At 43.4% G+C, this 19456-nt stretch overlaps 1 protein-coding gene across 1 annotated transcript in view; it reads left to right on the top strand.

The window, feature by feature from the left end:
- LOC146799016 (cholesterol 24-hydroxylase-like) overlaps positions 1-13924 on the top strand; it is a 275481-nt gene extending 261557 nt beyond the window's left edge. The window contains exon 15 of the mRNA XM_085626413.1: positions 13616-13924. Within this exon, the coding sequence (XP_085482539.1) occupies positions 13616-13771 (156 nt within the window). The 3' untranslated portion in view covers positions 13772-13924. The remainder of the gene's footprint in view (positions 1-13615) is intronic.
- The last annotated feature ends 5532 nt before the right edge of the window (positions 13925-19456 follow it).

Here is a 19456-nt window from a genome sequence, read left to right as displayed (position 1 = left end):
AAAAATTAATTATGAAAGGAGGTGAAAATGTTGTTACCTTACTCGCTTAGGAAGGCAACCGGTCTCTCAGTGCAGTCGACCGTGTCGAGGGCAGTCAATGCTAGGTTCATCTCTGCGGAGGGCAGAAGAAGGAAATAAATTAAAATTAAATTTAAAACGGGAGCGCTAGTGGGGCAAAAACCTCATTGAGGCCCTTTGAGTATAAATTACCTTGTGTGCGGGTATGAACGGTTCCCAATTTGATGTAACTGGAAGGGGAGATAGCGGCCGCCACTCCGACGTTTAAACCGCTCGCAACGTCATTCGCTCGAGGATGACGCCGCCGGTACGTATCAAACAGAGATGAAAGACTGTACCGTAAGGAACGTATGTTGTCCTTACGTGCAAGGGAAGACAGTTCAGTACGATTGCCCGAAAGCAATGTGATACATTAAAATACCACATCATGGTGTTTCATGTAATTACATCATTATACAAAAATCATCAAGAATCGAGTTGTGTATAAACTATGTTGGGGCTATAGTCAAAAATTGTAAACACCGTTGGCATACAATAAACCCATTAATTAGTGACACAAAACGTTGGCATACAGTAAACCCATTAATCGGTGAAACAAATTGTAAAATGTAAACAACATGGCGCAGCATATAATTTGTGTAGGTATATTTCACATGGTTGCATCAGGGGAAACGATAACAATTGCTCAAATGTGCAGAGGTCCAGAGCGTAAAAAGTCCATTAGGCCACATTGAAGAGAATATAAAATCTTCATTAAAAACAATATATACAATACACAATTAGATGGTGTTATACATGGTGTATCTACATGTTGGACCTAACAGTGGGAGCTGGGATAGCCCATATAATGTAGATCCCTAAAGTTTAAGGTGCAATTCATACATTACCGAGCACAGAGACCTGCCTACCTATTTCTTCAAATTCGTTCAAGCCCCGTGTGATCGTGTCTAGTGAATGTATCCATCTGCATTCACGTTTACTGAGAATATTGGCAAAATCTCCCCCTCTTGGATTGGGTTTCACCTTCTCAATAACCCACCATCTCAAACTTTCTGCTGTATGGTCAAAAATACTGAAGTGCTCTACTAAAGGCGCGCCTTGTACCTTACAGCGAATGCGACTGCAATGTTGTAGGATGCGGCATTTTACTCTCTGGGTGGTCTGTCCTACATACATGAATCCACACGGGCAAATGATCGCATAAATTACTCCGGTGGTGTTACCGTTGCTATGCTCCTGTAGTGTATGTTTCTGGTCATTATGTGTGAATTCAGTAATTTCCTCAGTCATGGGGCAGGCTTTACAAAGGCCACATTTGCGATGCCCTCTAATCGGTGGGATCCCCTACAAAGTAGTTTGGCCCAGTGGACGTTGTATCAGTAGTAAGGATTTGACCACATGGTCCCTTACGTTTTTGCCTTTTCTAAAAGCATGTAATGGAGGGGGCATATTGCCCAATTCATCCGCCACTAGATGCCAGTGCTGGTTAATCGTCTTCTCAATGGCATTGCTTTTAGTGTTGAAGGTAGTCACGCATACGATCCTATCTTCACTCGTATTGGCCTTTAGTTTCGGGACCAATAGAAACTCCCTATGATTGTGCCAGGCACGTTTACGTGCTTTCTTAAGGAGTCTAATTGGGTAGCCACGTTCAATTAGTCTGGTTAGAAGGCCTGCTGACTCTTCAAAATAGTCCTCTTTCTTTGAACAATTCCTACGTAACCTCAGGAATTGGCCAAAGGGCAAATTATCCCTGAGGTTACGTGGATGATGGCTGGTGTATTTCAGGAGTGTGTTCCGCTTACAGGCTCGTGTGTAATTCGCCGGACTCAGCTTTAATCAAAATGTCAAGGAAATTAATTCGATCTCTATTGAACTCAAGTGTAAATTGAATGTCCATGGAGCATGTATTAAGCCAAATATGAAAGGATATAGGTTGTTCTTCCTCACCCTCCCAAATGATTAGAACGTCGTCTATATAGCGACGCCACAAGACTATATGGTTCTTATATGGGTTGTATTCATTCATGATGAATTGTTGTTCGTATTCATTCATGTAAATGATTGCTAAATTCGGAGTGAAGCTCGCTCCCATCGCCATGCCCTTGGTTTGCACATAGTATTGACCCTGGAAGTTGAAATAATTCTTAGTCATTGCCACATTAAGGAGTTCAATAATGAATTCAGTGGGGACTTTGGATGGTTGTTAAGTACTGATTCAATGCAAGAAAGAGCAGCTGCTTGGGGGATGTTGGTGTATAGAGCAGTTATGTCCATAGTAGCTAGTATATTAATACTGCGATCATATGGACGCTCATCCACCAGTTGGATAGTCTGCATGGTGTCCTTAAGGTGGGTAGGGGTGCTCTCCGCAATAGGTCGGAGAAACACATCGATGTATTTACAAAGCGGTTCTAATATGGAGCCACAGCCAGATATTATCGTCTCCCTGGGGGGGGTCCTGCAGTTGCTTATGTATTTTTGGCAAAGTGTATATAGTGGGCATCCTGGGGTGTTTGTTATTGAGGTGATCATGTTCTAATTTACTAAGATATCCAACTATTAATGCCTTGCCAGTCAAGCGTGCTATGGTGTTGCCAATCTCTCTAGTTGGATCACGATTCAACTTTTCATAATTACCTTCGACAGACAACTGTGATAGAATTTCCTTTCTGTAGTCCTCCACATTCTGTACCACAATGGCCCCGCCTTTGTCGGCGGGTTTGATGACTATGTTGGTGTTTGTTTTTAAAGTTTCCAGAGCTTGTCGCTCCTGTTTGCTCACGTTGTACTTAACATACTGCCGTTTGGCCAGTATGTTGTCAACGTCCCTCATCACAACCTGCTCATATGCCAGATGTTTGTGAGGCATTAGATGAGTGGGAGGATTAAATTTAGAGGGGGGTTTAAGTCCACTTCCAGAAAAAGTGGGATTCGGAGGGATCTTAAGGAAGTAGTGTTTCAACCTGATCTTGCGAAAGAATTGGTGCAGTTCTACTTTCAGATGGAAGTTGTTGGGCATCGAGGTTGGGACAAAAGACAAGCCTTTACTCAGTATTTCTTGTTCATTGGGTTTAAGTATGTAGTCTGACAGATTGACTACAGGATTAACGGGCGTATAAGCTACCATCTGTAGTGTTGTCGGCGTGTTTGAATATCCCCATGAGTTTCCTGTTGAAAATGTGTCTGTTTCCTCATTCTGCCTCTGCCCTGGTTCCATGTTGGTACTCTGGATCCCCTGGGTCTCCCCCAGGGATGACCTCGCCCTCGTTGTGTCCACCATGGATCCTCTACTAAAAAAGGCTGTTGGTCTGTATAAGTGTTGTTAGAGCTAGGTGCGGGAGTGCTGGGGCTTGGGCGTTCAGTGTCACTGTCTGTGCTGCTTCCTAGCGATGATCCAGAGAATGTTGTATATCTCCTAAACCCACCTCTGCCTCTACTAGAGTATGTTCCCTGTTGCTCCCTCACGCAATAACCCTCTTGTAGATATGGGTAAGTTGTTTTTTTGTCGTAAAATTTGATGTCTCTGGCTACCTTGTCTAATTTAGTAGCCTGGGTATAGAGGTCAAAGTCGTGAATCGTTCTTTCCAGCCTTTCTAAGGCCTCCTTCGCGTTATTAAGGGCTCTGTCCTCAATGATCTCTTTCTTCAAGTCAGAGATCTCTTTAGTCAAACGTTGTACTTCCTCAACTGCAGTTTCAATCTCAAGCACCATCCAGTGCCTAGAACAATTATTAGACACAAAACTGAAGTTCTCCTTGAATTTAGGATTATCCAAGAAAATAGCTGGTTCGTTTCTAACCTGTAGGCCTACTGGGATAACATTAGATTGTAAGTATTTCACTAAGGTGTGCCCATGTAGACGTGTTCTAATCAATTTCTTCTCTAATCGTTCAAGTTTAGATATTTTTTCGTTAAGTGTAAGATCTATGTTGGTGGTAATTCCACCTAAGAAAGTACCAGCTCCTTGTTCTAATAGGAGTTTATCTATATAGTCTTCGCTATATGCCAATGTCTCTATCCGACATGGTTTTTGAAATGATGGAAATTGTTGTATAGCTAACATTAAACACATGACATATTTCTAAAGAACAAACATTTAGTACTTCTCACTAACAAACATTTAACATAGAAACCCTTGCAGGCTGTACCTGCGCAAAGGTGGCCATTACAAAAATGGGGTAACCCTAGTATGGTCGTGGACCTGGGTACGATATAATACAAAAAACAATGGTCCTAGACCTTCTTTATGAAAACATAAGTCAATTCTCTTTTTTGATTTTTTAAATTAGCAATTTTCATGAGCGTTCTATAGTGCAGCCGCACCCGCTCAAAGTATTAAATACATTATTCAGACCAAAACATAAACAATAGAAGTGCAATACCCAAAGTTTACTTAACCATGCATTTAATTTTTCATGCCAATGGTATATAATTCTGGTACATTTGTTTTAAAAGGGAAAAATAATCGTTGGTCATTAGTTATAGAAGGTTGCTCCAGATGGAACGTGCGTAAAGGAAAGTGCTCAGGTGTAAAGAATTGTGAAAAGACTTCAAGTTAGTGACATAAGGGAGATAAACATTGGTATTTCTAAACAAATGGACCGGTTGTAATTCACGTCCTGTCGGGACTGGCCACGTATATGGTAAAAAATCCACTAATTTTCAATTTTAATTTACACAGAAGTACATTCTTGTGTGGCACGTTTAGGGAAGCATGTGTGGTCCAGACCAAGCTATGGGGGCGTCGACGTTTCGACCCATCTTGTGGCCATGAGGGTAGGTCAAGCCTCGGCCTTGCGGGTCTTCCTCAGGACAGAATAGGGCAACCAACTTATATATTAGTCTTAATCATAAACCTAAAGGGCAAATTGGAGAAAGAGAGAATCAGGGTATTGCACTAAAGATTAGGGGCAATTTAAAAGGGGCAATTGGATTAGGGCTTACCCGCCAAAGGCTTGCAAGGTGCGGATCCTATTGGTTAGAGGTCCGTAGAATTTCTGGCCCAACAGCAATTGCTCGATAATTGCGCGTCAGTAGAGTAGCCTATGATTGAAGGCAAGGGATTAAGTAATCATCCCCGAGGGGTGCGGAGGTTCATAATCAATCACCGCTAAAAAATTAATTATGAAAGGAGGTGAAAATGTTGTTACCTTACTCGCTTAGGAAGGCAACCGGTCTCTCAGTGCAGTCGACCGTGTCGAGGGCAGTCAATGCTAGGTTCATCTCTGCGGAGGGCAGAAGAAGGAAATAAAATTAAAATTAAATTTTAAACGGAAGCGCTGGTGGGGCAAAAACCTCATTGAGGCCCTTTGAGTATAAATTACCTTGTGTGCGGGTACATGGATTCATGTATGTAGGACAGACCACCCAGAGAGTAAAATGCCGCATCCTACAACATTGCAGTCGCATACGCTGTAAGGTACAAGGCGCGCCTTTAGTAGAGCACTTCAGTATGTTTGACCATACAGCAGAAAGTTTGAGATGGTGGGTTATTGAGAAGGTGAAACCCAATCCAAGAGGGGGAGATTTTGCCAATATTCTCAGTAAACGTGAATGCAGATGGATACATTCACTAGACACGATCACACAGGGCTTGAACGAATTTGAAGAAATAGGTAGACAGGTCTCTGTGCTCGGTAATGTATGAATTGCACCTTAAACTTTAGGGATCTACATTATATGGGCTATCCCAGCTCCCACTGTTAGGTCCAACATGTAGATACACCATGTATAACACCATCTAATTGTGTATTGTATATATTGTTTTTAATGAAGATTTTATATTCTCTTCAATGTGGCCTAATGGACTTTTTACGCTCTGGACCTCTGCACATTTGAGCAATTGTTATTGTTTCCCCTGATGCAACCATGTGAAATATACCTACACAAATTATATGCTGCTCCACGTTGTTTACATTTTACAATTTGTTTCACCGATTAATGGGTTTACTGTATGCCAACGTTTTGTGTCACTAATTAATGGGTTTATTGTATGCCAACGGTGTTTACAATTTTTGACTATAGCCCCAACATAGTTTATACACAACTCGATTCTTGATGATTTTTGTATAATAATGTAATTACATGAAACACCATGATGTGGTATTTTAATGTATCACATTGCTTTCGGGCAATCGTACTGAACTTTCTTCCCTTGCACGTAAGGACAACATACGTTCCTTACGGTACAGTCTTTCATCTCTGTTTGACACGAACCGGCTGCGTCATCCTCGCGCGAATGACGTCGCGAGCGGTTTAAACGTCGGAGTGGCGGCCGCTATCTCCCCTTCCAGTTACATCAAATTGGGAACCGTTCGTACCCGCACACAAGGTAATTTATACTCAAAGGGCCTCAATGAGGTTTTTGCCCCACTAGCGCTCCCGTTTTAAATTTAATTTTAATTTTATTTCTTTCTTCTGCCCTCCGCAGAGATGAACCTAGCATTGACTGCCCTCGACACGGTCGACTGCACCGTGAGACCGGTTGCCTTCCTAAGCGAGTAAGGTAACAACATTTTCACCTCCTTTCATAATTAATTTTTTAGCGGTGATTGATTATGAACCTCCGCACCCCTCGGGGATGATTACTTAATCCGTTGCCTTCAATCTTTTTTTTTTTTTTTTTTTTTTTTAATAAAACCTTTATTTTGGTAAATGCACAATACACAGCGTCTGCCTACAACCCCTCGGGGCCGGCCGCTATGACATATCAGAAAAGGATAAAAGAAAAAGAGAAAAAAAACAATTGGGCCGAGCGCCGTTAAAGCAATCTCTGAGTGAAAAGCACCGTGTAGAACATAGAACAATAATATCAGGATAAGAAAAGGTTTAATTTTATGATTGTGTCGAGTACAATGTAGTGAACTACGAAAAGAGTCGAAGCTGATCACTGACCAGGAGAGACATCGCCGTTCACGGAGCACCCAGAAGGAGGCGTTATATAGGAAGGCATTTGTAAGGAAACAGGTGGCCACCATCCAGGAACTAAGAGCAAACGCTATACCACAGAATGATAGAACACAATAAACTCCCTACTACCACTGAACCCCGACCCCGAAGAAACAAAGAAACATAGAAGGGAAAGAAACCGAAGAAGAAGAGAGAAAGAAAGAGAAAGAGGGCCATAGAGACAAAGAAAAGACATGAACACATCCCATCCCCCCACCCTGCATACCAGCGGAAGGCCACGGCCCACCCCCCCCCCAATAGGCATGCCTGTCGCCCCGAAAGAACCCCAAGTGGGAAAGAGAGTCTGGAGAGTGGGAAAGAACATCCCAGTCTCCGACTCCCAGAGAAGGCAGGAGGAGGAAATTTTACATACTCCCGGTCACCACCAGCCCCATAAGCATCCCCCACCCAAATATCATCAGCACAACTGAAGTAGCAAGCAAAGCAGCAGGTGGGGAGACTCCATTCCAAATGTGCGAATAAATCAGATAATTAGCAGTCCCATCCTAGTCCCCGCCCGCCAATACGTACAGCAAACTAAAGGAAATCGCCCAGCCCCGGCCCGACCCTAAGTGGCCCCACAGATCCACCCCCGCAATCAACAATAGCAAATTACACGCATGTGGCACATCAGATACATAGACAAATATTCTAGTCCGGGTCATGCCAGGCGGTCAGGCAGGATCATCAAGGGAGGCAACATCAGCCCTGGCCAGAACGCTGAAACCCCACCAAGCATGGCCACCGCTGGGAGTGTACCTCAGGCAGAACAAAGGAGCAAGATGGCCGCTCCCGGCATAGAAGACGCAGAGGAAGAGGAAGCGAGAGTTCCCAATCATAGACCATCACCACATCGATAGTGACCAACACAGTTTTCCCCACAGAACGGCACACACTCCGGCGATGTTGAGGAAGCCGTGGCAACACTTGCAGAGGCAGAGTCTCAGCTTGTAAAGTGGAAGGGAGCTTTGTATCTGCAACTTTGTCAGTCAAAGAACACTCGACACTGTAGCCAGGGAGAGGACGTTCCACAGTATCCCCCTGTCGCCACATTGTATCCGCCTCGAAGGGAATGAGAGGCATTGGGGGGTCAGACAACCGCAGTAGTTCCCTGGATGGCATAGCGAGATCGATCTTCCGCTCCAATTCTCGAGTGTTTTGCCACCATGTCGCCCTCAAGTCTTCCAGGGCTAGAAGGATATCACCATAGGTCAGGTCTGCTCCCCGCTTCAGCATGTCGGCAGTATGTAAAGGCGCCACCGGGACACCCTCCAGCTCGACAGTAGGCCGGGCAGCTTGCATCAGGGAGATGGAGGCTTCCGTCTTTCCGGCGAGGTAGACCGGCACCGCCACCATTTTTGCAGTCAGCCCACATCGGAGGGGTGAGGGTGACTCCATAGGACGGAGGAATAGCATTTAAGGCAAAAAGAGATACTGCTCGCTATACGGGGCTCACACGATGTGAGAGCCCTCGGCTGTATAGCAATGCGGGTGGTGGGCGCTCTAAAACGGGTACCGCTCTGACCGCTGGTAGCACGACAAAGGAAGGTTCGCCAGCCCGGACCCAATCATACAGGAATTCTCTCCGTCGCGAAGAAGGCTCCGCCAAGCCGCCCACTCCACAGCCGGTTACATTTCCCCAGGCGCCGGTCCGGCCCCAGGTCGTCTCACCGTACGTGATAAGCGGTGTCCGGTGGCGGTGGTCGGGCCAGAGTGCGTGGGCAAAGTCCAAAGTCGGCAAACTCTATGAATCCTCGACCAAAAAAGCCGGCGGGGACATCGGAGGAATGCGGAAAGTGTCAGCGCATTCGTGGTTACATTTGCTCGCGCCGTAGGCAGGATTAAAGATCAGGATGTCATGTAAACAGCAGACGGGCTGCGGAGCCGGGAGCTCAGACGTCCTATCCGTCCGCCATCTTGGCTCCTCCTCCGCCGTTGCCTTCAATCTTAGGCTACTATACTGACGCGCAATTATCGAGCAATTGCTGTTGGGACAGAAATTCTACGGACCTCTAACCAATAGGATCCGCACCTTGCAAGCCTTTGGCGGGTAAGCCCTAATCCAATTGCCCCTTTTAAATTGCCTCTAATTTTTAGTGCAATACCCTGATTCTCTCTTTCTCCAATTTGCCCTTTAGGTTTATGATTAAGACTAATATATAAGTTGGTTGCCCTATTCTGTCCTGAGGAAGACCCGCAAGGCCGAGGCTTGAACTACCCTCATGGCCACAAGACGGGTCGAAACGTCGACGCCCCCATAGCATGGTCTGGACCACACATGCTTCCCTAAACGTGCCACACAAGAATGTACTTCTGTGTAAATTAAAATTGAAAATTAGTGGATTTTTTACCATATACGTGGCCAGTCCCGATAGGACCGTGAATTACAACCGGTCCATTTGTTTAGAAATACCAATGTTTATCTCCCTTATGTCACTACCTTGAAGTCTTTTCACAATTCTTTACACCTGAGCACTTTCCTTTACGCACGTTCCATCTGGAGCAACCTTCTATAACTAATGACCAACGATTATTTTTCCCTTTTAAAACAAATGTACCAGAATTAAATACCATTGGCATGAAAAATTAAATGCATGGTTAAGTAAATTTTGGGTATTGCACTTCTATTGTTTATGTTTTATTCTGAATAATGTATTTAATACTTTGAGCGGGTGCAGCTGCACTATAGAACGCTCATGAAAATTGATAATTTAAAAAACCAAAAAAGAGAATTGACTTATGTTTTCATAAAGAAGGTCTAGGACCATTGTTTTTTGTATTATACCGATGACGTGACGAGTCTCTTGGCCACCACTAGTCCCAGGTCTAAAAATCTGGAGGAGGCTTTGCATTTCTTACTTCTGGGGAATATCCCTGTAATGCATGCCTTCCACGTTGTCAGCAATACCCTGTCTGTGATCCTGGACAACAATTGAGCCACCCCGTGCCAGTAGTCTTGCAATTTGGGGCATGACCACATCATATGTAGAAAAGTGACATCTACCATTTTGCAGCGCGGACAGCAGGCATCTGCCCTATTAAAATACCTATTAATTTTATTGGGGATAGATATGCTCTATGAACTATATAACATTGGATCAGTCTAAATCTAGCATTCCTAGGGATCTGTCTGGGGCTCTCCAACAGCATAGTCCACTCTTTAGGTATGCAGGATCTTTCCATGTCCGCTTCCCATCTACCCGGCAGTGGCGTTAAATCAGCCAGAGTGTGCTCGCGGATTGATTCTGCGAACCATTTTATAAGGTGCCGTCCCCTACCCATTACATGTATATACTGCATCAGGAGGTGTGTTGGGAGTTCCTGTGAGATATTACCCCAGTGACGCTCCAGTATAGCCATCCAGTAGGCAAGAGTTAAGAAATGTCCTGGTGGGTCACCCTCCTCTTCAGTAAGAGAGAGGAAGGGGCATAGCGTAATTTCTGCGTATAGGTCCCCTAGTGTGTGTATGTCAGGGGCATGCCAGTCTGCTAGCTCTGCCGTGCTGACTTGCCCCCCCCAGCATACCCAACAGTTGGAAAGTGGGCTTGTATGGTGTAACTGCTCTAGTAAGATATAGGGCTCTGTGAAAGCACCTCAATGCTATCAATACCAAAAGGGGACGCGCCGAATGTGAACTGTTGCATGGATGAAAGATAAAAAGGAGTCTATCCAACGTATACGGGGCCCCCTCTCCGTTGTATCCGCAAGGTCTAATTCTGCTACCCATTTCGCCACCCATTGTATTTGGGAAGCCAAATGGTAATGTTCCATATTAGGCAGAGCCAGGCCACCCTGCGCCAGAGGTAAATATAATTTAACAAGCGCCACCCTACAGCACGTATTACTCCATATAAGGTCTCTAATCATGCCTTCTAGTGATTGGAAGAAGGATGCTGGTAGATATAACGGGAGTTTAGCGAAGTAATAAAGCAGACGGGAAGCATTACCGGTTTAATGAGCGCCACTCGACCTGCAACTGATAAGTTAAGTGTTTTCCAAAATTCAATTTGGGATCTTAAATTTGTATCCACTCTTGAGAGATTACCTTTCAGGAGATCCCGGTCAGTACGATATATTATCAGTATCGGAACATGGCCGGTTGCCAGGCCACCACTGCCCCATCCACCACCATCTGAGGGTCTTCTGCATCAGAGGTAAAGGGGAACAAACAGGACTTCCCCCAATTCACGCCCAGCCCTGTGTGTCAGGAATGATCTGGGGTATGGCCCGCAAATCTCTAATGTAGAGTAGGATATCATCAGGATAGAGTGATATGGCATGCAACTCCTCCCCTAGGTGCACACCCCAACTATTCGCAGGCTGTCGTAGTATCATTGCCAGGGGCTCTATAGCCAGTGAAAAGATTAATGGGGAAAAGGACGACACCCCTGTCTAGTACCCCTCTCTATCGGTATTGGCCCTGAGAATAGAGATCTCAAGCGGACACGAATGGCAGGCGCCCCATATAGCAGTTCAATTAAACTTAGAAAGTATGGCCCAAATCCATATCGCCGCAGCACCTCAAACATATAATGCCATTCGATAGTACCAAAGGCTTTTTCAAGGTCTAATACTAGACAGCCAGCTGTCGGCCAGACCCCAGTGGCTCTACGCATTACCCGGAAGAGCCTACGTATATTAAGAGTGGTGTTATTCCATGTAGTTTGGTGTAGCCCTAGGCATATCGTACTGCTCTCAAACACATAACTACACTCTGAAGTCTAAAGTTTATGATGGAGGGGGTGCTCAGACTGCATGACATTCCTCATGACTGCCCTCCTCCCATCTGTGCTGCTGCCATAGAAAAATAGTCACAGTAACTTGTCTACTTATCTAAGACACTTTAACAAATTTAAAATGCCATGTGTGTGCCCTCGAAAGTTCATGCTCAGGCAGCCATACTGTTGTATAAATAAACAAATAATCACAGCTGCATGGAGAGGAAACACTTTTTTCTGTGGAAGCACACAACATCTGCCCAATCAAAACATACTCCTGGCTACCATGGTGGGAGATGGTTACCCTACATTGTGAGAATTGCCTACATTTGCTTGGCTGCATCCTTCACTTATGATACGCGGATAGGTCCGTTGACCATATGTGTACCCCGTACGCACTCCCCACCAGGAACATTGTATTAAATATTACACCACTGTCCCTCTCCAATAGGCAGGACTGTTATGTGTTGTTCATTGCTTTGATTTGTTCTAAGCGTAGTCATTATGTTTGTACTGTGAGGTTCCCGGGGTCGCGATATTAGACAGCTTGGATTAGATTTGGCAGGGCGGAGATGGCGAACCCCTGGACGGTAGTGAACCTGTACTTACAGATTTCATGTATTTAATGCTATTACTTAATAAAAAAACTGCACACAAAAAAATACACCTGGCGACCAACATGTGGATGGACCCACAGCCCCTCGCTAAAGTATTACTGAAAGGTCTTTTTTAAATCTAGCACAGTAAGGGGCATATTTACAAATAATGTCTAAATGCAATGTTATGCCAAATTTGGCAATGCCATGCTCCGACATTTTGAAAATGCAGTGAAGCACCGTATTCAAAGACCACGGCGCACCCCTGTTTGCCCCTAGTGCTGGCACTAAAAAAAGCTGCCTAACTCCAGTGCAGGCCCCCTGCCCCCATATTGCAAGGTTGCCTGCACTGCAGGGATGATTGTTTATCTGCAGGAAGGGACATCTCCATGCACATAAACATTCAATAATGGAGATTTACTCTGCAGCACACATAGAAAAAGCAAAAAACTAGAAGAAATTAATAAATTCTCCTCGTATCGCCATTCCAAGACCAGGTATTCCCTGGCGATAGTTTTTGGTGCTGCCCAAGTCTTATAAATCTGGTTCAGCGTCAAAAAGCAAATGGGTTTTGTAGTGGAATGCCCACTGCAGCACCCATTGCACGCCCCTTTGCCGCAGGGGACTGCGGTGGAAAGGGACATATTTACAAAGTGGCGTTAAGCGGCTTAGCACCACCTTTTAAATATGGGGAATGTCGCTATGCCACCAGACCATCAAAAAAACAACACTCTAGTGGCGATAGGGGCTTGTAAATATGCCCCTAAGTATGGCAGCAGCTGCGGTATCAAGCCAGACCTAAAAATAGGGAGAGTGCAGCTGTGAACAATTTTATTTGCAGAGGACTTCTAAATCCAGTTGAATCTGGAACTGGGGTGGAGTACAAACATCATTATAGCACCTGCCAGGAAATTTGCAACACATGACATCTGTGCAGGAAAACATACCTGGCCTGTAAGACCTGCTATAAAATGAGGAGCGTGACTGCAAATTGCTACTTTGCCACCGACTCTACACTTTTACAGATTATAGAATACCATGATGTTTACAGGAGAATGCTCTTGGAAAAAAAAATAGCAGGTTGAAAATTCCTCCCCCTCCCCCAAATATAGGTTTGGCTAGATTTGCCCAGTGGTTATTTAATGAAACTTCACAAAGTTGGTGAAGTCCAACTGCTACAACATTGGCTTTGTCTACTAATAAATGTAACGTATAAACGTATGGCAGAACTTCTTATGAATCTCGCTGGGATTTTTGTAGCTTGTTTGGACATCCATGGCATAATGACCTAGGTCTCTTCCTTTCTTAATAAGTGCTTCCTTGTTTTCCGCAGATGGAGGCGAAAGTGGTGTTGGCAAAACTATTGCAAAGGTTTGAGTTTGAGCTTGTGGCTGGACAGAGCTTCAAGACTTTTGACAATGGAACTCTTAGACCATTGGATGGCGTGATATGCAGAATAACACCAAGGGGAAATGCAAAGGCGTCATAAGAATAAAGAATTTGCTGTTGTGTTTTTTATTGTACTTTAAATATGCATATCTTCCTTCTAATCAAACTGATATTGATTGAATGCAATGTTGCTTTGTGTCCTGATGCATCAGATTGCAAATACAAGATGGTCAGTAAAACGTCACAAAGGTCATTTGGTGTCATCTGTTCATCGTGGACTCCCTAAAAGAGCAGGTCTTATAATGACATACTCCATTTATTCCAGTGTTTCTGCTATGCAGTCCAGATTTCTTGATAACCCTCTTTCTCTTGCCACTGGGGTGTGGGGTACATAAAAAACCTATTAGCCTGGAATTCTTGGGTGGGGTTAATTATCCCCTGGATCTCATGGGTTTGTGGGAGGATTAGAAAATACCCAAAGAAATATTACGTTCTTTAATATGTCCATATATGATGGTACTGATCGGCTAAACTTTAGGTATGACAACTAGAACGCATCAGATATTACGGCATGTTTGAGTGACAGCCATAAAAATAGGGACAATGAGGTGCTATACAGTAAATAGCATTGCGAAAGCCAATGTGGATGACCCTTGCATAGTACAGGGACATAGAGGGACACAATACACGTCAACACTGACTTACATTACACACACACACATGCATATATGCAGACAGAGCACAACACATACCTACACACCTACAGTATGCACACAAACAACACACTCATAGACATCCGTGCATACCTCAACCCACAGACACTTAGAGATTCCCAGATGTGCCAATATCCAATTACATAGGCATCTGTGCACAGGCAATAATGCACAAAAACTAACAGATAAACGTGTGCCTGTGCAAATACTTACACATAGGTACACATGCACACAAACCAATGCCCACAGAGACTCATGCATGGAAAGCACACATGGTGAAACCTATATAGTCCCACACAACATACAGACAGACTGCTCACAAGCAGACCCGCTTAGATCGACTAAAGAGCGGATGGATCGTTAATGTTAAAGTCAATTAGTTCTGATCTTTAGAAATCACAATTACCTTGGTGAGAACGGTGGAAAATCTAAGTATTTCTCATTGATGGAGCACACCTTTAGGCCTCAACGCCACACAGGGGTGGTACTAAAAAAAGGTATGTTACATTATTTTGTAGGCTCCCTTTATATAATGGGGGAGGATAAAAGTACTAAAAAAGCAAGAGTAACGCTTGACATCTGAATGTAGTGAAGAGGAAGGAATGCAGAACACCAGGTGAAACTTGTAGTCCTCATGATAAATTACTAAAATGTGTGTATCACGACATATGACAACAGTAGCACTGAGAAAACAAAAGTAATACTTTTGACAATGTATGCTTATATGGCGCAAACAGACAGGAACTGGTCAAAATAGAGGCGAACAGTGCTGCCCACCCAGAGTGCAAAGTTCTGTTAGTTGTAAAGGCAGAACTAGTGGATGTATTCACGTGTCATATGACCCTTGGCAGCTATGCACATGAAAGGATGGATGGAAATTTAAACGTGTTCATATCCTTTTTAACATGGTGAAAATTGCACTATATTAGCCAGTCCCTTGCAGTAATCGAGAAACATATAATCTGTTAAAATCACAGGTACAGCGGGAAGTCTCATAGCTCTCCCCATGAGTATCTCTTATGGGTAAAGTACTGTCCTCCGGTCAGGGGTTTTTCGAGGACACAGTAGCACCAAGGTAAGGGCATCCGGCGATTTAGAAGAAGTGAACTCACACACTTGGGCAATTTGAGACTGCAGCATCCCATTAATCTGTTCGACAATACCTGATGCTCTGGGTCTGTTTCTACACTTGCATGGCTACACACAGCATCTTCATCACCTTATTATTAAAATGAGTTCCACGATGTGACTTCAAAAAGCTGCTGATTCAAACTGAGGAAAAAACTCCCTCAACAACAGCTTGGCTACAGTGAGATTGTCATTTCTCCTGGTCTCCTGGCCTTTTCCCAGCGTGAAAAGATGCACACTACTACTAGGTTGTAACAGACCTCATTGCACACAAGCATTTCAACAAAGTCAAGCTGCATCCGATTGAAGGGATCACTTGATCAACCTACATTACTCAATGTCATCACTATCCTTCTGCCTGCTTTTTACAGCTGACATGTAACACATCAGTGACACAGATTCTCAGCAATGACACGAAACGGGGGTTGAATCAGTGTGTCTTAAACAAGGCACCGAGGCATCTTTCCCTATATGAGTTGGGCCATGCAGATGTCTGGCTATAGGGGACAACATGGCATCCGGCCAACAGGACTTCCATTTTTTGAAACCCCAATCCTATCCTGATTCTTCACACACCCTGCTCTGACCCCTCTCTCCTGTTCACTTTCTGGGGCTTCTTCCTATATTCTCTTGAACTCTCCCTGCATATCAGCAACAGTCAACATGAGTCTGGGCATAACATCATTTTCAGATTGATTTGAGTAGTCTCCATTAAATGTTCAAGACCCAAGAGTGCAATATTTGGCTACTTCCTCCGCATAGCGGTTGGCAGGGGTCACGCAATCACATCCCCTCTTGTGTGCTGAATACTTCAGCAATTGGAGAGCCTCAAGTAGATCCATAACATAAATCCCATTTCGGATATGGGAACAAGAGGAGGTATTGAAACCCATCTGGGACCACAATTGTTAAAGACCATGGACCATGTCAAATTGGCTATCAGTGTAGATGGCGACTCCTAAATTGTCACAGACACAACATGCTCTAGCAAGGGCAATCAGTTTTGCCATTTGTGCAGAGGTTACATTATGCAAATAGAACTATACTTTCTACATATTCTACTTGAGTGGCAACTTCCTGAACGCAAACGGAAGGATGGTCAACGCGACCTGTTGCGGTCATGTGTGACCGCCACTGTTGAGAAATCTCATCAGGAAAAACTCTGCTCCATGAAGAGGAGTTTTTCATAACTCCATGTGATCCGTGGGGCATGGAAAACTCCACAAACTCCATGAATAAAGCGGAGTTTACCGTCCAGGCCTAAATTTTACATGGTAAAAGCATACAGTATTTACCGTATCATGTGGGTTTTAGTGGGTTAAGCACCAAAATCCACATGATATTCCCCTCAAGCTCATAATGAGGGTTATTCATTGCACCCAATAAATAAGTACCCTGTGGTATCATTGTTTATCAGGTGTGTTAAATAACACCTAAACTCGCAATCAGGCCCTTAGTGGAGAAAATATTTGAACCTTAAGAAGGAAGGGTAAAGCATTTAATATGAGCAAGAACAAAATGAATTCAAATATAATTTATAGGTCAAAAACAATGACATACACAACTAATGCAGGATGATTTTGTAAGTTGAGAATCAAGTACTGAAACCAGGAATGAATGCATGATCTTTATTGCAAAAATGTATTAAAATCATAGCAAAACATATAAGCAACATGAGTTAACAAGTAGGATTTTCAGAGCTAAAAATGAAAAAGACTTAATATTAACCTTAATATTAACATTCATTATATCAATTGAGTTGGACAGGGGGCAAAAAAATGCAATCATACCATCATATACATAATATTACTTAGAAAAGTCTTCCTAGCCAAATTTGATTATGCGGCACAAGGATCAAAAGTGCAATCGTACAATCAAATACTTAAAATACATTTTTTAAAAGGCTATCACAAAGAGAATTAATTATATCAGCTGAATAGGACAGAGGACACAAAGTGCATTCGTGTCTTCACATATCTTGGGAAAAATAAATCCTCATGGTCAAAAATGATTACATGACATAAGGATCGAAAGTGCAGTTCTGCAATCAAATACATACTGAAGCCAGGAAGCATACGTAAAAATATTTTAGTAGCACATGATATCAGCATCCATGAATTCTATTTAAAAGGTTACAAAGAGAAAAAAAAACAACATCAATCCAAGGCCTGGGCGTGAAATTCCGCTCCACTCGCGGAGTTTTTCCCACTCTGCGCTCCACAAAGCGTGCTGTGTTTTTTCCTCACTTGAGGTCACCAAGATGGTGAGAATGAGCAAGGAAAATCCTACTCCAGACCACCACCTGGTGAGATTTCTCAACACGAGCGGTCGCGGATGGCCACCACCGCTCGCTTTTAGAAACCTTCTGTTCGTGTTGGGGAAGCTGCCACTCAAGTAGAACATCCACTCGAGCAGGAGAAATAAGCAGCGCCCTCTTGTGCTGCGCATGGTGCCATTCGCGCTGAATTTTCAGTGGGGCACAACCACCCAACCCTTAAAATCCGCATGGATGATGCGACCTAACATACTCCACCGCTTGCGGAAATCTGTGTAGCATAGCACAGTATTTTGGTCACTTCGCTGAGTTCCGCAGAGTGGAACCACACAAACTCCGTCCAGGCCTATTATGGATGCTGATATTCATTTATCCCATTATGATTTTAATGTTGAAAACGTAAGGCTGGATAAGATGAGGCAGCTGTATGTTGCAATGCCAGTAGGCAGACTCCAGACGGCACTTACAAATGGCAAAAGTTTCTCCATGCAGTGAATAATGGAAAAAGCAGCGGAGGATGGGGGTCTGCACCAATCAAATCTGTGGCACAAATTTAACTGCAAGATGCACTTAAGTGGATGGACCTTTGTCTTGAATTGAGGGTTAACATCAACAGTTCAGCAAAATCTCAATTACAGTGAAGCACAATTTGCCGCACAATAATGACAGAGAGGAGTAAATTTACGGATCATGAAGGTTACTTAGCAGATTAGCAAAATTATAATTTTAAGTCAGTCAGACTAATCATAAATCAATAATCACCTTATTTCAGCATGGTTCAGAACAGTTCAAAGAAAGTAAAAATTGAAAATACAAAGGCAAGTTACTACATAGAATCACATGTGAATTGAATAAGATTTGGTTCCCCTAGTTGGCAATTCCCTAAAGCTATTCCTGCGATTCAGACGAGGTTGGTGAAAATTTAAGCAGCTGGTGTAAGCACAGTAGAACCAAATGAAGGTTCAGTCAGACAAAGAAAGATATATTTGCTTCAGAGTTAAACTCTTTGAGCGGGGCAAATAAGCCTGGGGTCTCAAGAGAGTGGAAAAGGGGCATCTGCTCTCAAAGGAGTAGACAGGAGCATTTGCATTCAAAGGGATACGGAGCTAATTCAGCAATGCATAAATTAAACCTCCAATTTGTTATCATGAAGTACAGCTACCTAAGGTTCCCAAGAGATAAGAACCAATCACAATCTAGCATTTCATGACAAGATGTCTTTGATCTCCTTCCCAGGCATCGCACAAAGGAAACTCACAGTTGCGTGGCCTTCAGAAGATATCTTGTACTGGATGGTACATCACAATAAACTGTTCTGGGCACAAGTGCGTGACACCAATTATTCAGTTGCAGTGAAACTAACAATATTCATATTTTCTCATATACAATAAGACAAATGAACCCATTCATTTTTCAAACAATTGTGTTAGCTTAGCTCGTGAGACAAGAGGAAAGAGTGAGATAACACACAGCAGACAAAAAGCACAGTTTTGATGTTAGCAGAAATTATTTAAATGAGGCCAACAATTGCTATGGCTAATTTAACTCGAACATTATTTAACTATGGTTAACTATACCATGGAAATCGCTAACTATGGTCAAACTGAACAAGGAAATCATTCTATGGACATATGTATGTAATGTACACTATTATAATTGTTAAGCAAAA

Source organism: Triturus cristatus, chromosome 9 (genome assembly GCF_964204655.1).
Source record: "Triturus cristatus chromosome 9, aTriCri1.1, whole genome shotgun sequence".
Lineage (NCBI taxonomy): Eukaryota > Metazoa > Chordata > Amphibia > Caudata > Salamandridae > Triturus > Triturus cristatus.
Note: the sequence above shows the minus strand (reverse complement) of the source record. Positions and strands in the feature narration are given on the sequence as shown.